This window comes from Gossypium raimondii, chromosome 9 (genome assembly GCF_025698545.1).
Source record: "Gossypium raimondii isolate GPD5lz chromosome 9, ASM2569854v1, whole genome shotgun sequence".
NCBI lineage: Eukaryota > Viridiplantae > Streptophyta > Magnoliopsida > Malvales > Malvaceae > Gossypium > Gossypium raimondii.
In genome coordinates this window covers 2,509,773-2,534,274 of record NC_068573.1, presented here as the reverse complement: position 1 = coordinate 2,534,274, position 24,502 = coordinate 2,509,773, and the positions used below count along the sequence as shown (strand labels likewise).

Here is a 24,502-nt window from a genome sequence, read left to right as displayed (position 1 = left end):
GCATGAAAATAGTTTGGAATATATATCCATATGATGAAAATCACTTCTAGGCCACATTAGAAAATTTTCATAGTGTAAGGATTAAATTATAAATTATTTATTTTATCGAGTAATGGGTAAAATATAATTTTAACCAATTAAGCGAGAATTATGGAATTTGAGTTGGTTAGTAACTATTGATTGTGAGGAATTTGTGCTTGACATAAAAGGGTAAAATGGTAATTTGACCCATAAGGGTAGTTTGGTCTTTTTCTAAATTTTTTATGATGGAATATTATATGAATGATACATTTGATAAATGAGATTTATTGAGTCATTTGTTCACGGTAGAGGTGAACAAAACTTGATTCGACTTGAAAAAAATCTAAAAAGAATTTGATTTTTGAGTTAATCAAATTGAGTTATTCGATTTTTTAAAGTCAACTCGAATAAGTAATTCGAGTTTCGAGTTTGAGTCGAGTTGAACTTTACAATTCGAATAAGTCAAATAAAAGATTAGTGTAAATGCTCCTTTAATTCCTGCTCAAATTTGAAAACGAACAAATTGGTCTCTCTCAACAAAAAAATTTTCAAAATTCAAAAATTCAAAATGACTTTTAGAAATCCAAATAATTATAAGAATTCCAAAGTTTATATTTAAAAGAATATAAAAATAAAAATTCTAAAAAATTGAAGAATATATAAAAAGTTTTAAAAATCTAAAAAATTAATTTTGGGACCTAAATAAGTAAATTAACAATTCAAGTTTATTAATTTTTCTCTTATTTTGCTTTGAAAGAGTTTTCAAATATATATGATTTCAAATTTATATATTCTAAAATAGAATTAGTTATATGATAATAAGATATTAATTTGACATGTTTAATTTTTTAATTTAACTTGAACAATTTTACTCAATTCGACTCAACTCAAATTTTATTTCACTCAGCTCGATTCGAAAAAATTTCAAATCGAGTTAAGATGATAAATAAAACTTATCAACTCGATTAAATAAAAAAATCATCACTCGATTCGATGGAACGCTATCCCTAATTCACAGCCGTCCAGTAACCAGAGCTTCACGGCTTCATCGTGGTTCAGCAGTAAGAGCTTCATCACCATTCAGCGGCAAGATCTTTATCCTTGTTCATTAGAAGGAAACAAGAAGGAAAAAAAATGGGTCAATTAACCGAAACAATCAACAGAATAAATATGGATTCAGTTTGACCGACCAAACCAATTGAACACCTCTAATCCATGAATACCTTCCAACTCCAAGAAGACTTGATAAAATGATAGCAGCCATTCTTTGTTAGATCATTGACCAAGATTAGAGCAGGTAAAGGTTAAAATATGGCCCAGCATCGGATTCTTATTCTCATGTTGGATTATCCATAAATTTGCAGGTCCCTCTCAAACTTCAATATCTATCTCGACTTGTTATTCTCTCTAATACTAAACCAAAACAAAGACAATTACAAAATGGTCCCATAAAGCCATAAACCAAACCCAAACGCCCAAACCTTTGCCAACTCCAATCTTTCTATCCCAACAGAGCCTCTCCTGTCCCTAGTCATAAGTCCCCATAAGCCACTGCCAGTGACTGCCTTCTCAAAACCCTCAAGTCATGGCCTGCCACCACCACCACCACCATCAGCACCACCATACCTCCGCCACCAGCTGCTCCACCTGCTCTTGCAGTCAGTGCTTCCAACCAGCACCGGCTTCGTCTCCATATCCCCAACAGTCTGACCATCTTCTACAAGCCCTTGCCTCTCTCCTTCAACCCCAACAAAATCATTATCTAAATCAAACCCATCATCTAAAATCATTCCAAGATCAAAACTTTGCCACTAAAAACCATCACTTTCATCAAAAACAGCAAGAACAACCCGACTTTCTCATCTCTTCACTTGTGAGCCGTATCAATGCTCTTGAATCATCACTCCATAGCTTCTCCAAAGCCTCAAGTTGTTCTTCTTACCCTTCATTTTCACTTAAAGATGCAGCTGCTCGTGTAATCCAAACCCATTTCAGAGCTTTCTTAGTTCATAGATCAAGAACACTTAGACAGCTCAAAGATCTCGCCTTTATCAAATCAAGTCTCAACACTCTCAAGCTTTCAGTTTCCAATAATATCCATTTTGATCCCCAAGTTGTTTCTCAAAAAGCCATGGACTTGCTTCTCAAACTGGACTCTTTTCAGGTATATATCTATATTTGGTACTTGAAATCTTGGTTGACTATTTTTCGTTCTTTTGGATTTTGAAATATGGGTTTTTTTTATAGGGTGGTGATCCAATGATTAGAGATGGAAAAAGGTCAGTTAGTAAAGATTTGATTCAGTTTTTAGAATATGTTGATGGGTTAGTTTTAAAAAGGCATAAGCTCCTATATAAGAATGCAAAAAACATTAGGGTTTTGAGAAATGGTAGTAGTAAACCTAAGGTTTTAAGGTCCAAATCTGGTGAAGTAATGGAGAAGCTGAGAGACAGAGTTGAAAAACTTGAGAGGTTTTCTACCATTGAAGAAGGAAATGATGTTGTTGAGCTTGAAGGTTTTCATCAAGGTATTGATGAAGCAGAGAATAAAAATAAAAATAAAAATGGTGAGCTTTTGTTGAAAAGGCAAGGGATTCAACCAAAAGTGAAGAAAGCTGTAAGCTTTACTGAAAATGGGAATGTTTATAGGATTATTAGCAATGGAGATGAGGTTAGTTCAAGTGGAGATGAAGCAGAGAATAAAAATAAAAATGGTGAGCTTTTGTTGAAAAGGCAAGGGATTCAACCAAAAGTGAAGAAAACTGTAAGCTTTGCTGAAAATGGGAATGTTTATAGGATTATTAGCAATGGAGATGAGGTTACTTCAAGTGGAGATGAAGCAGAGAACAAAAATGGTGAGCTTTTGTTGAAAAGGCAAGGGATTCAACCAAAAGTGAAGAAAACTGTAAGCTTTGCTGAAAATGGGAATGTTTACAGGATTATTAGCAATGGAGATGAGGTTAGTTCAAGTGGAGATGGTAGTTTAACCGATGAGAGTGTTTCGAGTGATGAACGTGGAGATACAACGGAGAATCTTGTCAAAGAAAGTGAAGATTTAGTTGAGAATTTGGAGGAGGCAATTAACTTGAACAAACAGGCAAGAAGTAACAGTGTTGAGGACTATCAGATTCAAGGTGATGATTTTGTGTTTTCTGCTCCATTGCCTGTGAAGATGGAATCTAAAGCTGATCTAATGAAGAAGAGGAATGGTGCGCTCAAAATTGTTTCATCATAGATATATCACCGTTATGAAAGATTAGATCTTTATTGGTTCTTTTTCTTTCTTATCTGTCATTCTAATAGTTAGTTCAGATTGATGAGTGTGAGACTGTTCCCATGGAGTTTGTTCTGTGAATCTCAGGCAATATATTTTTTCACTCCCATTGAAGAGGGGTTGGTTTGACTTATTTTTGGTAACTTTGCACTTGATTGAGTGTTTAATGTTAGCTGAACTTGGAACTGTCATTCTTTTCTTTGTTTTTTTCCCTTCACTATAATACTCCCATGTCAAATGGTATGTATATATACGTGTGTTTTCAACTAGTGGGATGGAGTTCTGGCTTCTTCATAATGTAGATATAATTTGGTTCGGGGTTAATATATATAAGAGGTACTTGAACTTGGCAACTTATATCTACTTGGTACTTAAACTTTTTTTTAGACCTAATCGATACCTAAATTTGGAAACATAAGCCAACCGGCTACTCTTTTTTAGGTACCTGATTAACTCTGTTAAAATACGGTAACATGGCACTGGTGACCAATAGCATGGTGATATGTGGCAGCCTCACATTTTGACATGTATAGTTTTTAAGTTTAGGTACCAAGTAGGTATAAGTCGCCAAGTTCAAGAACTTGCGTATGTATTAACCATTTAGTTCTTGTTGTGTCTATCACTTGATTGCACCGTATCTACAATTATCCGCGCCATGTTACTCAGACTAGTGTTTTTCTTCCAAGGTTTTCTATGTATTGGAAGGTTGAATCTTTACATCCCTGTTTGAATATGTGTCAAATACAAACTTGGGAGAGAAGTCGAAGCAATATAGCTGACACTCGCAAGTGTTGGTAAACGATTCATGTTGTCTCGACTTTTCATTTTTGTTTTATTTTTGGTAGATAATAAAAAAGTAAATTAACTACATACTATCTGCAGCACAAGTAATCGCATGCTGAGCTTAATTGCTCCACCAGTATTTGTTCTAACATATTCGAATATGGGTTATACAGATGATCTAGTTCCAAATGCATGAGCTTCAAGAGTGACCCGGTTCGGTCTCTTAAGACTTGGTTTTGGATGAACTAAATAATTTAACAATGAAATTGCAAGCCATTTGTTTTTAGCATAGAATCATGGCTGTTGCCATCCAAAAGATAATGTTGAGGCAAATATTGTATTCCTAGAAAAGCAAAAACAAGTGAGGATAGGCTGAGGAGGTGGTGAACTTAACCATGGCATATGGTTGGTGGTGGTGGCTGCAGTCTCAAGTTTGTGTGCATCGGTACAATCTTTCTCAGCATTCAAAAATTTTAGTACACAAGAGGTGAGCTCTTTCCCTTCCTCATACAAAAGCCTTCGGCTTCTTCAAATCATTGTGAATTATTCGTTTATTTTTCACGAGAAGTTTCTTTTTCGGTTATCTAACTATTGACCACCGATTGTTAAATTATTAATAGAAAGATAATTTGTTGTTTTTGAAATTGATATAATAATAACTTTATTTTTTGTGTTAAGTTTATCTTGATTTCAAAAAATTAATGTTGACACCATTTTTTTTGTGAAAACGGGGTCGACTTGAATTTTGAAAATAAAACGAAAATGGGAGTTGTCACTAATCTTTTTTGATGAGGTGTGATCGGGTCACCTCGTAAAACGGTTGTTTTTAATAAACGGTTTAGATTTATTAAAACAATGCTTTTGGTTTGCGAAATTCAGAGAAACATGTTCGGAAGTCCATTACGTACAAGGAATGATTAGTACCCTCGTAACGCCCAAAAATTGGTACCTAGTTGATTAATTAGTGTCTTAATGTCGAAGATTGACAACTTTGAAGAGTTTTAAAAATACGATAAAAAAACTTGAATAACATGGATTGAAATTTAAGATTCTCTTGTTCTGAAAGAATATCACATCCAGCACGTTAGGATACGATACTTTAAACCCTCGAAATCAAGATCACCTTATGGTTTTAGAAACTCATACTTTGAAGTTTTAAGAGTATATTTGGCTATTTGGTCAAACGAGAAATTAAAACCCAGCACGTTAGGGCACACTTTCTCAAATTTCCAAATGCAAAATATTGCCTTACTTAGAAAAATTCCCTTTTGATATATGATGTTAATATGCATAACAAAACAATAATAAATACGATGATGCAAAAATAATACGAGCAATAGCAACAAAAATAAGATAAATAAAAGGACAAATCAATAATATACAAGATAACAAGCATATAAGCGAATAAAATTAAAACATTCCCTTTTTAAAATAATGATGAAAACGTAAATAAGTAAATAAATAAAGAAAATGAATAAAATTATAAAATGTAAAAAGATATATATGTATATATACATCAAAGTTTAAAAATAATAAAAGTATATAAACAAGCAAATAATGATAATTTATATATGTGTTTAGAATATATTAAAAATATGGATGTAAATATGTATATACAAATTAGAATGTATAAAAAATATAAGTACGTACATGTATATCTATATGTGTATAAATTAAAATACATAGATATAAATATAGGTATGTGTACGTATAAAAATGAAATATAAAATATATTTATAATAACTTTAAAAATATACTTAAAATTATAAAAATAAGAAGAATATATATATACATATTTTAAAATTATGAAACATAGAAAATATACCTCAGAATGTACACATATATATATGTATAAAAAGAAATGTGTATGGACATACGTATATATGCATATAAAAGATTATAAGATGTATAAGATACATAAAGTATGTATATACATATATATATTTATAAAATTAAGAAATACATGTGCATATATATATCATAGAAAATGCATGTTATATGTATTTCAGAATTATAAAATGTGAACAGTATAGGTGCATATGTATATATTTAAGTTATAAAAATATATGTATATAATAAAACATGGAATTAAATTTAATGATAATAATGATTATTAAGCTAATTAATTTAAAATAAGATAGCTAAAATAGCGACAGAGGATTAAATCGAAACAAGACAAAATTTGGGGGTCGAAATGATAAAATGAAAAAAAACACAGAAATGACTAAATCATGACGCGCGCAAAGCATGAGGGACTTGTGGGGAAATATTCCCCAATCCTAAAACGCTGCGTTTTATCCGAAGGGCAGCACATGGTCTAAGGACCAGATTGAAACAGAAGTAAAAATTGCGACCCAAATCATTAAAACCAATAAGGATCAGATTGCACTAACTTGCAAAAGCGGAGGGGCTGAAACTGCAAATAGCCCCTCCAAGTCAAAACGCCCAGATCCTGGCCGCATTTGGGTCGGGTCACGGGTCTTGCATGAAACGGCGTCGTTTTGGCCATTATTGCCTAAACCCAAAACGGCGCCGTTTTAATCCCAATATAAATGTAAAAAAAAAAATCAGTTTTACCCCCTATAAAAAAATAGAGAGCCTTCAAACTCTCTCTCTCAGCCTCTCTTTCGGCCTCTCCGCCGAACTGGGGCTCCGCCACTGCCGCCGCCGTAGCGCCACCACGGCTGGTGGCAGGCATGGTGCAAAAGGGCATTTTAACCCCCGGCTTTGAATCTCGTTCGAAGTCCAATGCCCTTTTTTAAGAAAAAAACCGAAAATAGAGACCCCCTACACCCCTCTCGGCCCGATTTCAGCGCCAAGGGAAAAGATTTCCGGCGACGGGGCTTGGGTGCGAATCCAGGTGTGTTTTTCTTCGTTTTTCTTTTTTTATTTTCGTAGATAAAAAAGAAATAAAAATAAACACTAGATCTAAAACAAAAAATGAAATATCACCTTGAAATATTGCTTTTTTATTTCTCTTGTGTTCGTAAAAAAAACTACAAAGAGAAAGCTTTTTCTTTTATAGCCAAGTTACGCTTTTGATTTCTATTTTTTAATTTTTTCTGGTCGTTTCCTCTGCTTGGCGTGCCTTTCCTGTTGTTGCATTCAATTCTTGCAGGTGTCAGATGAGCGTGACGATGGCGTGCGACAGTGGTGGCGCGCGTGGGAGGAGTGGCTAGGGGCAAACCTAGGTGCGGCGCACCTAGGGTTTTCTTTTTTCTTTTTCTATTATCTTTTTTTTTTTTTTGCTGTTGGTTTTGGGTTTAGTTGGGCTAAGGTTTGGTTAGATTTTGCGCTGTTGGGTTTGGATTTTTATTTGTGACAGTGAGTGTTAATTTTAAAAGAATAAGACAAGATGAAAATTATTATCTTAGATTTTCGATGTTTTTGTTTTTGGTTTATTTTCGATCAAATTTAGTTGATAGATCTTTTTTAAATTTTTAAGTGAGCAGTGTTGAAAAATATGAATATCACATATATAATAAGGGTAATTACATGTTATTATTTACTATCATAATAGGTTAGCTCAACTTAAAAAGTGATTTAATTTGGTTAATGTTTATTGGGCTTTAATTATTAAATAAAGTATGGCTCAAATATATATAGATACAATTAAGTTCTAATCAATTTCTAATTAATGATGGACTAATTAGGAATTAGGGCTAATGTGGTAAAGTTATATATAGTAGGGTTATGGTCCTCAAATTACAGACAAGTTAACTTTTCTAATATCGTATATTTAGAAAAGAGAGAGCCACATTTTTTAGATTACTTGTGTGCTAATTTGGAAGATAAAAAACTCCAATATCTGGAGATTTCAAGAAATCGATGAATTCAAATACACTTCCACATCTGGTTTTGTTCTTGATTTATTCTGGATGATTTGACATGATAAATCCTGATTTATAGTTCTAATTTTATATTAGATATTATTTACAGTTCTAACAGAAAGGTCACAAAGAAAAGCAAATTTGGGGAAAAAAATCAAATTACATAATGTGTAAATATTGAGAGTTAATTTTTTTAGAATCAAAGCTAAATTGACAAAATGTATAATATTAAAGATTAAAGGTATTGATGAAGCAGAGAATAAAAATAAAAATAAAAATGGTGAGCTTTTGTTGAAAAGGCAAGGGATTCAACCAAAAGTGAAGAAAACTGTAAGCTTTGCTGAAAATGGGAATGTTTATAGGATTATTAGCAATGGAGATGAGGTTACTTCAAGCGGAGATGGTAGTTTAACCGATGAGAGTGTTTCGAGTGATGAACGTGGAGATACAATGGAGAATCTTGTTAAAGAAAGTGAAGATTTAGTTGAGAATTTGGAGGAGGCAATGAACTTGAACAAACAGGCAAGAAGTAATGGTGTTGAGGACTATCAGATTCAAGGTGATGATTTTGTGTTTTCTGCTCCATTGCCTGTGAAGATGGAATCTAAAGCTGTTCTAATGAAGAAGAGGAATGGTGTGCTCAAAATTGTTTCATCATAGATATATCACCGTTATGAAAGATTAGATCTTTATTGGTTCTTCTTCTTTCATATCTGTCATTCTAATAGTTAGAGTTCAGATTGATGAGTGTGAGACTGTTCCCATGGAGTTTGTTCTGTGAATCTCAGGCAATATATTTTTTCACTCCCATTGAAGAGGGGTTGGTTTGACTTATTTTTGGTAACTTTGCACTTGATTGAGTGTTTAATGTTAGCTGAACTTGGAACTGTCATTCTTTTCTTTGTTTTTTTCCCTTCACTATAATACTCCCATGTCAAATGGTATGTATATATACGTGTGTTTTCAACTAGTGGGATGGAGTTCTGGCTTCTTCATAATGTAGATATAATTTGGTTCGGGGTTAATATATATAAGAGGTACTTGAACTTGGCAACTTATATCTACTTGGTACTTAAACTTTTTTTTAGACCTAATCGATACCTAAATTTAGAAACATAAGCCAACCGGCTACTCTTTTTTAGGTACCTGATTAACTCTGTTAAAATATGGTAACATGGCACTGGTGACCAATAGCATGGTGATATGTGGCAGCCTCACATTTTGACATGTATAGTTTTTAAGTTTAGGTACCAAGTAGGTATAAGTCGCCAAGTTCAAGAACTTGCGTATGTATTAACCATTTAGTTCTTGTTGTGTCTATCACTTGATTGCACCGTATCTACAATTATCCGCGCCATGTTACTCAGACTAGTGTTTTTCTTCCAAGGTTTTCTATGTATTGGAAGGTTGAATCTTTACATCCCTGTTTGAATATGTGTCAAATACAAACTTGGGAGAGAAGTCGAAGCAATATAGCTGACACTCGCAAGTGTTGGTAAACGATTCATGTTGTCTCGACTTTTCATTTTTGTTTTATTTTTGGTAGATAAAAAAGTAAATTAACTACATACTATCTGCAGCACAAGTAATCGCATGCTGAGCTTAATTGCTCCACCAGTATTTGTTCTAACATATTCGAATATGGGTTATACAGATGATCTAGTTCCAAATGCATGAGCTTCAAGAGTGACCCGGTTCGGTCTCTTAAGACTTGGTTTTGGATGAACTAAATAATTTAACAATGAAATTGCAAGCCATTTGTTTTTAGCATAGAATCATGGCTGTTGCCATCCAAAAGATAATGTTGAGGCAAATATTGTATTCCTAGAAAAGCAAAAACAAGTGAGGATAGGCTGAGGAGGTGGTGAACTTAACCATGGCATATGGTTGGTGGTGGTGGCTGCAGTCTCAAGTTTGTGTGCATCGGTACTCTCTTTCTCAGCATTCAAAAATTTTAGTACACAAGAGGTGAGCTCTTCCCCTTCCTCATACAAAAGCCTTCGGCTTCTTCAAATCATTGTGAATTATTCGTTTATTTTTCACGGGAAGTTTCTTTTTCGGTTATCTAACTATTGACCAACAATTGTTAAATTATTAATAGAAAGATAATTTATTGTTTTTGAAATTGATATAATAATAACTTTATTTTTTGTGTTAATTTTATCTTGATTTCAAAAAATGAATGTTGACACTATTTTTTTGTGAAAACGGGGTCGACTTGGATTTTGAAAATAAAACGAAAATAGGAGTCGTCACCAATCTTTTTTGATGAGGTGTGATCGGGTCACCTCGTAAAACGGTTATTTTTAATAAATGGTTTAGATTTATTAAAACAATGCTTTTGGTTTGCGAAATTCAGAGAAACATGTTCGGAAGTCGGTTACGTATAAGGAAGGATTAGCACCCTCGTAACGCCCAAAAATTGGTATCTAGTTGATTAATTAGTGTCTTAATGTCGAAGATTGAAAACTTTGAAGAGTTTTAAAAATACGATAAAAAAACTTGAATAACATGGATTGAAATTTAAGATTCTCTTATTCTGAAGGAATATCACATCCAGCACGTTAGGATACGATACTTTAAACCCTCAAAATCAAGATCACATTATGGTTTCAGAAGCTTATACTTTGAAGTTTTAAGAGGATATTTGGCTATTTGGTCAAACGAGAAATTGAAACCCAACACGTTAGGGCACACTTTCCCGAATTTCCAAATGTAAAATATTGCCTTATTGAGAAAAATTCTCTTTTGATGTATGGTGTTAATATGCATAACAAAATAATAATAAATACGATGATGCAAAAATAATACGAGCAATAACAATAAAGATAAGATAAATAAAAAGGACAAATCAATAACATACAAGATAACAATGATATAAGCGAATAAAATTAAAATATTTCCTTTTTAAAATAATGATGAAAACCTAAATAAGTAAATAAATAAAGAAAATGAATAAAATTATAAAATGTAAAAGATATATATGTATATATACATCAAAGTTTAAAAATAATAAAAAGCATATAAACAAGCAATTAATGATAATTTATATATGTGTTTAGAATATATTAAAAATATGGATGTAAATATGTATATACAAATTAGAATGTATAAAAAAATATAAAATACGTACATGTATATCTATATGTGTATAAATTAAAATACATAGATATAAATATAGGTATGTGTATGTATAAAAAATGAAATATAAAATATATTTATAATAACTTTAAAAATATACGTAAATTTATAAAAATAAGAAGAATATATATACGTATTTTAAAATTATGAAACATAGAAAATGTAATAGCCCGATCTTAGGCCTAGTCGGAACAGTGGTTTCGGGACCATAAATCCGACGAAAAAAAAATGTAATGGCCTGAATTTTCAGAGGTGTCGGAACGGTGATTTGAGATCACTAAATTCGACAAATGGGTAGAAAATATTATTAATTTTGTAAGTATAAGTTAAATGTGAAGTTAAGAAAATTTTTGAAATAGTGAATAGTGCACTAGAAATAAATATTAAAATAATTAGAATCGAAATGAGGTATCAAGACCTCGGGGATTTTAAACCGAGCCATAAATATTTTTATAAATATTTATGGAGTGTTAAAAGTTAGTATTAAAGTTTCGTTAAGAAATTTTAAAGTTCGATAATTAATTGAACAAAAGGACTAAATTGTAACAAATGCAAAATTTTGGGAAATGATTAAATAGCTTAAATGATAAAAGGAAGAGGGCTTAAAAGTCAAATAGACCCAAGGTCTATTTGGGCTGGACGGCAAAGGCATGAAATCAGCAAGAAAGTAAGAAGAATTAAGGGCAAAATTGGAATATTGCAAAATTTGCTTAATAAAGTTAGGACCAAAGTGGAATTATCTAGATTTCTCTTCATTTTTCTGAATTCTCATCAGCTAAAACACCATGGAAGGGCTTCTTCAAGCTGATTCTTCATTTTTTTATTACAAGTAAGTTCAATTCTTGACTATTTCTTGAAATTTTTGTATTTTTATGACTTTTACAACTAGGCCCACTTGTTAAATTCATTAGTTTTTGATTTTATGAAATAAGTTGAAAGTTGATATGAATATGTGCTGGAATTATATGATGATTTATCATGAAATTAGAGCTTTAAATTGTTCATATGCTGATTTTATTGAAAGAAGTGAATAGAAAGTGAATGTTTGGGACCTAATAGTAAAAGAGTTTGAAGATAGAGTTACATGTGGAAATTCTGAATTTCAATAGTTGTGATACAACTTATAATGTCTAGGTAAAGTATTAATTGAGAAAATTAGATTAATTGAGGGGTTAATTGAGAAAGGACCAAATTGTATAAACTGTGAAATTTGGGGCAAAATAGAAATCAACATTTTGCACTAAAGCAGTTTTGGACAGCAGCAGTAGTATAACTTTGAAAAATCACCAAAAATTTTAGAGATTGAATTAGAGGATGAATAAAATATGAAACTAAAGCTTATTGAGTCTAGTTTCTTATAAAAGAAACAGTGTGAGCAATGGAATTGTAAATCATGAGATATAATAGATTTTGTGAGACAAGGTCAGAATGAATTCGGGTTTCCCTGTTCTAACTTTGGAAAATCATTAAAAATTGTAAAAAAATTATTATGAGTTATAATTTATATGGTTAGAATCTTTTATGAGTTTATTTTTAGAAGAAACAAACGAAAACATCATCCAAATTCTGTCCAATGAGATAATTAATTTTTAGTGAAGAGTGGTCAGAACTGTCAGATAGCGAAACAGGGGAAAATTTAAAGAATAAACTGTACTATTTGGCTGAACCAAAAATTCTTAAAATTTTATGGTATGAATATATGTGAGTCTAGTTTCAGGGAAAATTAACGGATCTTAATTTGGAGCTCTGTAGCTCCGGATAAAAATAATTTAGTGACTCTGACTCGGATAAACAGTTTTGAATATACATGTGAGTGAATAGTAAAATTATAGCTAATGTTGTTTAAGTGTGTTATACACATTAAGGATGTGGAATGGAGAGGAGGAGGAGGAAAATTGGGAAATATATGAATGATTTGTGTATAATTGGTCATATGCTTGATTTTAATTGATAAACGATGAAATAGAAATGATGCTTATATTTGTGCATTATTGGTCATGGTTTAAGCTCATGTGTGAAAATAAAAGTTTCATAGTATGTGTGTATGGTATATTCGGTATATGATTTGGCGTGAAATAATGTCATGAATGGTTTATGAATTAACACATGTTGGTAAGCCTGATACATGAATAAATGTTGTGCTCATCCATGCTTATAATGCTTATGTTATACATGTATTTGGCTAACATATTTGGTGTATATGCTTAGACTTTGGCCAAGTAGTGGCTAGATTATGCCACATTAAATTTATAAGTTATGCATTGAAATGGTTTATCGTGTGGTTAGTTCCAAAAAGAGTCATGTTTAAATACACTAGCTTGCAACTATGGTTGAATGATATGCTTATATCTTGTGTGATGTGCATAGAAACAAGTGTGGAAAGATAATGAAATAATAAGTTCATATGGCTGAAATTTAATGATTAAATGTTAATTTCATGAATTATATAATGTATGATGAAATATATTTATTGTTGAAATGAGAATAAAATAAGAATGCGAAAACCGAATAAACTATCAAATTAAGCAGAACGCCGGATTTGGGTACTTCTGATCAAGAGACAAAGTGATAAGTGGTAGCTTTAGCTACACTTATCTGATCAAGTGAAAAAGTGATAAGTGCTATACTTATCTGATCAAGTGAAAAAGTGATAAGTGCTATACTTATCTGATCAAGTGAAAAAGTGATAAGTGCTACACTTATTTGGTCAGGGACAAGTGATAAGTGATCATACATAAGACCATAGTTATACTATGGCAAAATGAAAGTGAAGTACTCAATTTTCCGTAACCGTTCCTTAATTTTGATCAAGGATGGTAAGTGACAAATGGACCAAAAAGAATTAAAGTAAATAGATAAGTGGTAGTGTATTTATATCAGGACGATGTTGTTATTCAAGCTAAAGTGATATTTTCATTGCAAAATTGAGAATTTCATAAATGTGTTATTGAATGGTATAATCAATAAACATTGAGTTAAATGGTAAATACGTGTTAGTGTTGAACTTGATGTCATTGAATTGTACGTGAATTAAATGGAAATTGCTAGTGATATGATCTAAATCGTGAGCATGAGAAATTGCGAATTGAAGGAAATGGAAATGAAGCATTGAATTGCATGAGTATGTATCGGGTCTCGTAAGCCCTAATTATTATGATTATAACATTTTGAGGATATATTGTGAAAAGTTATAGGAGCATGTTAATTATTTTGAAAGTTTTAATTTAGATGAAATTTTATAACTCGGTTAAATACGTTTACAAGTGCATGTGTTTTGGTAATGCCTCGTATCCTATTCCGGTATTGAATACGGGTAAGGGGTGTTACAGAAAATATGTATCAGTATGTACATATATTTATATATATATGTATAAAAAAGAAATGTGTATGGACATACGTATATATGCATATAAAAGATTATAAGATGTATAAGATATATAAAGTATGTATATACATATATATATTTATAAAATTAAGAAATATATGTGCATATATATATCATAGAAAATGTATGTTATATGTATTTCAGAATTATACAATGTGAGAAGTATAGGTGCATATGTATATATTTAAGTTATAAAAATATATGTATATAATAAAACATGGAATTAAATTTAATGATAATAATGATTATTAAGCTAATTAATTTAAAATAAGATAGCTAAAATAGCGACAGAGGATTAAATCGAACAAGACAAAATTTGGGGGTCGAAATCATAAAATGAAAAAAAAACACAGAAATGACTAAATCATGATGCGCGCAAAGCATGAGGGACTTGTGGGGAAATATTCCCCAGTCCTAAAACGCTGCGTTTTATCCGAAGGGCAGCACATGGTCTAAGGACCAGATTGAAACAGAAGTAAAAATCGCGACCCAAATCATAAAAACCAATAAGGATCAGATTGCACTAACTTGCAAAAGCGGAGGGCTGAAATGAAAAATAGCCCCTCCAAGTCAAAACGCGCGGATCCTGGCCTCATTTGGGTCGGGTCATAGGTCTTGCATGAAACAGCGTCTTTTTTGCCATTATTACCTAAACCTAAAACGGAGCCGTTTTAATCCCAATATAAATGTCAAAAAAAAAAAATCAGTTTTACCCCCTATAAAAAAAAACAGAGAGCCTTCAAACTCTCTCTCTCAGCCTCTCTTTCGACCTCTCCACGGATGGGGCTCATCGCCTTCTTGCGTGGCAATGGCGGCGTGTGTATAAAAGGCGTTAACCCCGGCTTTGAATCTCGTTCGAAGGCCAATGCCCTTTTTCAAGAAAGAAACCGAAAATAGAGACCCCCCTACACCCCTCTCAGCCAGATTTCAGCGCCAAGAGAAAAGGTTTCGTGACGGGCTCAAAAGAATCCAGTGCATTTTCTTTTTTATTTTCGTAGATAAAAAAGAAATAAAAATAAACACTAGATCTAAAACAAAAAATGAAATATCACCTTGAAATATTGCTTTTTTATTTCTCTTGTGTTCGTAAAAAAAAAAACTACAAAGAGAAAGCTTTTTCTTTTATAGCCAAGTTACACTTTTGATTTCTATTTTTTAAATTTTTTCTGGTCGTTTCCTCTGCTTGGCGTGCCTTTCCTGTTGTTGCATTCAATTCTTGCAAGTGTCAGACGAGCGTGACAATGGCGTGCGGCGGTGGTGGCGTGCGTGGGAGGAGCGACTAGGGGCAGACCTAGGTGCGGCACACCTAGGGTTTTCTTTTTTCTTTTTCTGTTATCTTTTTTTTTTTTGCTGTTGGTTTTGGGTTTAGTTGGGCTAGGGTTTGGTTATATTTTGGGCTGTTGGGTTTAGTTTTTGGGCTGTTGGGTTTGGATTTTTATTTTGGGTTGTTGTTAAGTTTGGGTCTTTATTGGGCTGAGGTTTATAATGGACTTTTGATTATTATTATTTTTTAGGCTTTGGTTTTATTTTTTTGTTTGATTTGAGTGTGTGGGGCCCGGGCAAAAATGAGCTATTACAATTAATATTTAATATTTACATATTATATAATTTGGTTTTTTATTTTTTGTTGTAGTTTTATTTTTATTTGTGACAGTGAGTGTTAATTTTAAAAGAATAAGACAAGATGAAAATTATTAATTAGATTTTCGGTGTTTTTGTTTTTGGTATATTTTCGATCAAATTTAGTTGATAAATCTTTTTAATTTTTAAGTGAAAATTGTTAAAAATATGAATATCACATATATAATAACTGTAATTACATGTTATTATTTAATATCATAATAGGTTAGCTCAACTTAAAAAGTGATTTAATTTGGTTAATGTTTATTGGGCTTTAATTATTAAATAAAGTATGGCTCAAATATATGTAGATACTCTAGTAATTAAGTTCTAATTAATTTTTAATTAATGATGGACTAATTAGGAATTAGGGCTAATGTGCTAAAGTTATATATAGTAGGGTTATGATCCTCAAATTACATACAAGTTAACTTTTCTAATATCCTATATTTAGAAAAGAGAGAGCCGTATTTTTTAGATTACTTGTGTGCTAATTTAGAAGATAAAAAACTCCAAGATCCGGAGATTTCAAGAAATCGATGAATTCAGGTACGCTTCCACATCTAGTTTTGTTCTTGATTTATTCTGGATGATTTGACATGATAAATCCTGATTTATAGTTCTAATTTTATATTAGATATTATTTATAGTTCTAACAGAAAGGTCACCAAGAAAAGCAAATTTGGGGGGGGGAAAAATCAAATTACATAATGTGTAAATATTGACAGTTAATTTTTTTAGAATCAAAGCTAAATTGACAAAATGTATAATATTAAAGATTAAATGCCTAATATAAGCATTAAGGAATGTGAAAGTACCAACTATTATTTTTATCCTTCATGTTGGTGGTACAATTTATGTTTAAAGTTTGGAGTTGTCATGATAATGTTATTTTCAAGGTTTGAACGAATATTTTTCTTAAGAATATAGTATGTTTTACCATTGCACTTAATACTTGATAATGTTATTTTTTAACAGAACACTTTTTTAAAATTCAGGATAAACTCCACTAATTGTTACTAAATTATGCAGAAGTTTTGTTTTATCATTCAATTAAAAGATTATAATTTGGTCAATAACATTTTCAAAAGAATTTCGTCATCTAATTGTCAAGTGACTAATGGAATGATGACATTGAACTTTTCAATTAATATAATAATAAATGTAGTTCTCAATTTTTTTACCAATTTGACCATATATAAAATTATTAGAAAAATTTAAAAATCCTAAAACATATATAAAATAAATTATTAAAATATAAAAATATTCACAATCCAATTACTATAATCTTATTTTGAAAATATTAAAAAAAAAGGTAAATTATAAAAATAGTCAATTTTGTTTGTCTCATATTACATTTTAGTCATTTATGTTTAAAATGTTACGTTTTAGTCACTTGTATTATTGTTTTGTAACGAAGTGGTCACTCTACCGTTAAGCTTCATTACCTTCCTAAGAATAGTCTTACATGGCAATCCAAAATGGGTTTTAAATACTAACTTGGATGTCCTACGTGACAGTCTAAATTTAATTTATTTAATTAAAAATCTATTATCATCGTAACAGCTAGACATTTAAGTTGGCATTTAAAAACTCATTTGGACTGCCAGGTAGGACTATCGTTAGGGAGATAACATAGTTTAACGTTAGAGTGGCTACTTCGTAACAAAACGATAATATAAGTGATTAAAACGTTACATTTTAAACATAAATAACTAAAATATAATCTGAGACAAACAAAAGTGACTATTTTTATAGTTTATCTTTAAAAAATCTCAAATAAACTTTAATTTACTGATATATCAGACATTAACATAATTAGAAAATAAGTCGCAGAATAATTCGGATCACTCAAAATAGATTCAACACTATTCATTTTACAATCCCAACTAATGCAAATATGATTGGACTGACAAGAAAAATGCTTCTTGTCGTTATATACTTTAAATCACCACCGTCCATCTTGGGCTATTTTACCAAAATAGTCCAAAAAAATATTATATTTACAAAAATAACCCAGGTTTAAAAACAATCACCAAATAACTTGAAATGAAAAGTGAAATAGGGTTGTGGCCTGTCAATGGCCGAAACCACCTCATATTTTGGACCTATGATTGCCTGATAATTGTGCCAGACTTAAAAAAAATGATTTTTTTGGTTCTGGCCTATCAATGGCCAGAACCAGTGTATTTTTTTATATTGTATAATCTTGGTATCTGAAAAAGAAAAAAAGGAAAAAAATTTGGGTCTTGGCTCATCAATGGCGTGCACTCCACATACGAAAAAAAATTCCAGGTATTGGTCTGTCAATGGTCGGCACCAGAATACGAAAAAAGTAAAAAAAATTGGTAGTGGCCTGCCAATGGCCGGCACCACCTTAAAAACAATTTTTTTTTTACTTTTTTCGTGTCAATGGCAGGCACCAGTATACGAAAAAAGTAAAAAAAAATTTGTGGTGGCCTGCCAATGGCCAGCAACACCTTAAAAAGTAATTTTTTTATTTTTTTGTGTCAATAGCAGACACCAGTATACGAAAAAAGTAAAAAAAAAATTTGGTGGTGGCCTGCCAATGGCCGGCACCATCTTTATTGAAAAAAAATATTTTTATTTTTTTTTTTTGTGTCAATAGTAGGCACCAGTATACGAAAAAAGTAAAAAAAATAATTTTTGGTGGTGGCTTGCCAATGGCCGGCACCACTTTTTTTCCCCAATTTTTTTTTTACTTTTGGTCTATCAATGGCCGGCACCAGTATACGAAAAAAGTAAAAATAAAATAAAATTTTGGTGGTAGCCTACCAATGGCCGGCACCACCTCTTTTCCCCTAATTTTTTTTTACTTTTGGTCTATCAATGACCGGCACCAGTATACGAAAAAAGTAAAAAAAAAATTGGTGGTGGCTTGCCAATGGCCGGCATCACTTTTTTTCCCAATTTTTTTTTTACTTTCGGTCTGTCAATGGCGGGCACCAGTATACGAAAAAAGTTAAAATTTTCTTTTTATGGTAGCCTGCTAATGGCCGACACCACCTTTATGGGAATTTTTTATTACTTTTTTCGTATCAATGGCCTGTACCAGTATACAAAAAAAGTAATTTTTTTGTTGTGGTCTGCCAATGGTCTTGCACCTTATAATTTTTGCATCTAACTTTCTATGGTCTTGCGACATACGAGCGGACGTGCATGTGTGTGGACCTTCTAGTTTCCTTATCATCCACATCTGTGTCTGCTGCATTAACGGAGCTCGGACATGCCATTTACAACCACTCGATGCTTTCCAACATTCTATTGCATACAAAGACTGCGTCGACTTCGTTACTTTATAATCCACACCTAATTTCAAGCTAAGTTGTTTTATAGCATGTAAACAGTCTTTTTTGTTATCAAATTGTTGCCCCACAAACAACTCATCTTCGTTAAATTCATTGTAAACTAAGTGAGTTGGCACAATATTTGGGTATTCTGGGAACTTGCGTGCAAGAGCCGCATCAGGATCCACGTCGGTCATGAAGGTTCCTGGATTATTTCTTATAACTATACTAGGGCCCCTGTTTCTAGTTGAATGGAGGTTCGTATTTTCACCCTCTACCGGCCCTTCCTCGTCTATGTCTTCAGGGATATCATCCAAATCAGGGTCACTAAAATCATCGTTGGGATCACGGTGAGACTGATCATCATTATCGGACCCTTCATCACAATATTCTATGCTGGCCAACACCTCTGGATGGATATCTAGATGATGACATGAGTATGGGGTGTTATACGAACATCCACCAGTGTTTGGATTTTCGGGAGTTGGCGCTGACCATACAAAACTTGACTGATCTTCCCAAGAGACGTTAAGATCAAAATCAATTCCGGAGCGCTGGCTTGCTGGAATTACCACTTGAATGGGATCCCGTTCAGCTATCTCCGCGAACAACTCAACTGGACTGGGATTTTTTATTCCAGGGGGCAATAAATTCCTATCATTGTACCTAAATCATCATCATCTTCAAGCTCCATTTCTGAGAACTTTAGCGGATCAGTTGAAACCGGAAATCTGTAAAACAGTCTCAACATTTGCTTTCCGCAACGACTTGCTATCTTTGTACTGATTTTTCGTTTTAAATCTGACACCGAAATTTGTTTGTTGAATCTCATTCCTTTTTTTTCCGGCTTTGAAATACACATCCTTCTTCATTTGTATTTATCATTTCTCCATCGAAATGAACATAAACAAATAATATTTGAGAACTCATTTAAAAAAAAATTGCTCTCTTCTAAACAGAGGAAATTTTTTTTTCAAACTAGACAAAATGAAAGATTAAATACCCTATATATATTTGATAAATTTGGTGCCGGCCATTGGCCGGCCACCACCAAAATTTTTTAAAACTTTTTTCGTATACTGGTGCCGGCCTTTGACAGACCAAAAGTAAAAAAAAATAAAAATTTCCCCATAAAGGTGGCACCGACCATAGGCAAGCCACCACCAAATTTTTTTTTAACTTTTTTCGTATACTGGTGCCGGCTATTGACAGACCAAAAGTAAAAAAAAATTGGAAAAAGGTGGTACCGGCCATTGGCAGGCCACCACCAAAATTATTTTTTTACTTTTTTCGTATACTGGTGTCGACCATTGAGAGACGAAAAGTAAAAAAAAAAAATTGGAAAAAAGGTGGTGCCGACCATTGGCAAGCCACCACAAAATTTTTTTTTACTTTTTTCGTATACTGATGCCGGCAATTAACAGACCAAAAATATTTTTTTTTTGGAAATAGGTGATGCCTGCCATTGGCAGACCACTACCAATTTTTTTTTACTTTTTTCTTATACTGGTGCCGGCTATTGACAGACCAAAAGTAAAAACAAAAAAATTGGAAATAGGTGGTGCTAGCAATTGGCAGGCCACCACCAATTTTTTTTTTAACTTTTTTCATGTCAATGATAGACTCCAGTATACGAAAAAAGTAAAAAAAAATTGGTGGTGACCTGCCAATTGCTTGCACCACCTTAAAAACTAATTTTTTTTTACTTTTTTCGTATTCTGGTGCTAGCTATTGACACGAAAAAAGTAAATTTTTTTTAATTTTTAAGGTGGTGCCGGCCATTGCAGGCCACCGCCAAATTTTTTTTTACTTTTTTCGTATACTGGAACATGCCATTGACACGAAAAAAGTAATTTTTTTTTTACTTTTTAAGGTGGCAGCAAAATTTTTTTTAAATTTTTTCGTATTCTAGTGCCAGCCATTGACAGACTAATACCCGAAAATTTTTTTTCGTATACAGGGGGTGGCGGCCATTGACAGACCAGGACCTAATTTTTTTTTCTTTTTTTTATACCAGTATTATACAATATAAAAAATACACAGGTTTCGGCCATTGACAGGCCAGAACAAAAAAATATTTTTTTAAGTTTGACACAATTATCAGGCAATCATGGGTCTAAAATACGAGGTGATTCCGACCATTGATAGGCCACAACCCCATTTTACTATTCATTTCAGGTTATTTTGGTGATTGTTTTTAAACCTGAGTTATTTTTGTAAATATAATATTTTTTTAGACTATTTTGATAAAATAGCCTCCATTTTGCGGAGATCATAGATAGACATAATACACACAATCCACTGTATAAGTAGCTTGACAGGATCTACCTTATCCAATCAATTACTTACAAGTGGACGGAGTAGAGCTACATAGCTCTCATATTTCCATTCTCACTCACCCTTTTGTCCTTTTCCCATGGCAGGAAATGTTAAAAATATCTCTTTCAAATTAAAATCTCCTCCTTCCGTTACCAAAACAGAAACTTAAACCCCTCATCGTTCAGATCACGCCTCGTCACCAAAACAAGATTTCAATCTCAACCGAAGGCAGCATGATTTTATTTCGGTTAAAATGTCCCTATAGTCTCTATATTTTTAAAAAATTAGGAATCTAGTCCCTGCACTAGTGTATTTATATTTTTTTAGGAATTTAGTCTTTTTACTTTTCAAGCATTAAAATTCAGGTTTAACTATTAACATTATTTTTTGTTGTTAAATTTGTTACCGTGATATTTTGAAATAAAAAAAGTACTCACTTAATAATCATGTAATTTAAAAAAATATTGTAATTAACTTGAATTTAACATGAAATTTTAGCAGTACTAACAATCGAAAATGAATTTTTTTTCCCCATAAAGGTGGTGCCGGCCATTAGCAGGCCACCAAAATTTTTTTTTTAACTTCTTTCGTATATTGCTGTAGGCCATTGACTGAAGAAAAAAGTAAAAAACAAAAAAAAATTTCCCCATAAAGGTGGTACTGGCTAGACCTGTCCATGGGCCGGACCGGGCCCGAAAAAAATTTTGGCCCGACTCTTAGGCCCGGGCCCGGTCCCGGGCCGGCCCGTCCCTAAATATGGGCCTAAAATTTTGTTCAGGCCGGCCCGGGAAAAAAAAATAAGCCCGAGCCTGGCCCGATTTTAAATAAACACAAAAAAATTTATTTTAAAAATAAAAAATATATTTTTAAAGTATTTTAAAATTAAAAATAAAAATATATATTTATTATATTCGGGCCGGGCCGGGCCGGGCCCGGGCAAAAAAAGTTGAGCCTGAGCCCGACCTATTTTTTAAACGGGCCTCATTTTTTTGCCCAAGCCCATATTTCGAGCCTATATTTTTACCCGAACCCTCTCATATTTCGGGAGGGCCGTCGGGCCGGGCCGGGCCGCCCGGCCTATGGATAGGTCTAGTACCGGCCACTGGCAAGCCACCACAAAATTTTTTTTTTACTTTTTTCGTATACTGGTGCAGGCTATTGACAAACCAAAAGTAAAAAAAAAAAGAATTTTTTTTGGAAAAAGGTGGTGCCGGCCATTGGCAGGCCACCCCCAATTTTTTTTTTTACTTTTTTACTATACTAGTGCTGGCCATTGACAGACCAAAAGTAAAAAAAAAAATTAGGAAAATGTGGTGTCGGCCATTGGCAAGTCATCACAATTTTTTTTTACTTTTTTCGTATACTGGTGCCGACAATTGATAGACCAAAAGTAAACTTGTTTTTTTTTTAAATAGTGGTGCCGGCCATTGGTAGGTCACTACAATTTTTTTTTACTTTTTTCGTATACTGGTGCCGGCTATTTACAGACCAAAAGTAAAAAAAAAAAATTGGGAAATAGGTGGTGCCAGCCACCACCATTTTTTTTTTACTCTTTAAGGTGGTGCCATCCATTGGAAGGTCACCACAAATATTTTTTTTTACTTTTTTTCGTATTCTGGTGCCAACCATTGACAGACTAATACTCGAAATTTTTTTTTCGTATACAGGGGGTGCCAGCCATTGACAGGCCAGGACCCAAAATTTTTTTTTCATTTTTTTTCTGTATACTAGTATTATACAATATAAAAAATACACTGGTTCTGGCCATTGACAGGCCAAAACAAAAAAAAATATTTTTTTAAGTCTGACACAATTATCAGGCAATCATGAGTCCAAAATACGAGGTGATTCTGGCTATTGACAGGCCACAACCCCATTTCACTGTTCATTTCAGGTTATTTTGATGATTGTTTTTAAACCTGAGTTATTTTTATAAATAGAATATTTTTTTTGACTATTTTGGTAAAATAGCCTCCATTTTGCGGAGGTCATAGATAGACATAATACACACAATCCACTGTATAACTAGCTTTACAGGATCCACCTTATCTAATCAAATACTTACAAGTGGACGGAGCAGAGTTACATAGCTCCCATATTTCCATCACTCACCATTTTGTCCTTTTCCCATGGCAAGAAAGGTTAAAAATATCTCTTTCAAATTAAAATCTCCTCCTGCCATTACCAAAACAGAAACTTAAACCTCTCACCGTTCAGATCACGCCTCGTCACCAAAACCAGATTTCAATCTCAACAGAAGGCAGCATGATTTTATTTCGGTTAAAATGTCCCTATAGTCTCTGTATTTTTAAAAAATTAGGAATCTAGTCCCTGCACTAGTGTATTTATATTTTTTAGGAATTTAGTCTTTTTACTTTTCAAGCATTAAAATTTAGGTTTAACTGTTAACATTATTTTTGTTGTTAAATTTGTTCTTGTGACATTTTGAAATAAAAAGTACTCACTTAATAATCATGTAATTTAAAAAAATATTGTAATTAACTTGAATTTAACATGAAATTTTAGCAGTACTAACAATCGAAAATGAATTTTGAAATATGAAAAGTAGAGGGATTAAATTATAAAAATACAAGTATAGGGACTAATTTATTATTTTTCAAAAAGTATAGGGACTATAGGCATATTTTAACCTTTTACTTAATCCGAACTCCATAAGTGGTGATAATAACGGTAAACTATTATCCGCGTGGGCCAATGAAGTTTTGCCAGGTGGAAATCAAGGGAAATGAGAAGTTAAATCGGATCACAGGTGATTGGAACTCCACGCATATTATAATTCTCGTGAATCGTTTCATTTTTCC

General features: G+C 32.5%; 1 protein-coding gene across 2 annotated transcripts; it reads left to right on the top strand.

The window, feature by feature from the left end:
• The first annotated feature begins 1,361 nt into the window (after nucleotides 1-1,361).
• Nucleotides 1,362-3,563, top strand: LOC105798132 (BAG family molecular chaperone regulator 8, chloroplastic). Of its 2 annotated transcripts, XM_012628061.2 has the most exons (3): nucleotides 1,362-2,185; nucleotides 2,269-2,838; nucleotides 2,980-3,563. In XM_012628061.2, the coding sequence occupies exons 1-3, from the start codon at nucleotides 1,607-1,609 to the stop codon at nucleotides 3,253-3,255; spliced, it is 1,425 nt and encodes a 474-aa protein (XP_012483515.1). In that variant the 5' UTR covers nucleotides 1,362-1,606; the 3' UTR covers nucleotides 3,256-3,563. The 2 variants fall into 2 exon arrangements, with proteins under 2 accessions (XP_012483515.1, XP_012483513.1); XM_012628059.2 differs by having other exon boundaries at nucleotides 1,375-2,185; nucleotides 2,269-3,485.
• Nucleotides 3,564-24,502: the final 20,939 nt, after the last annotated feature.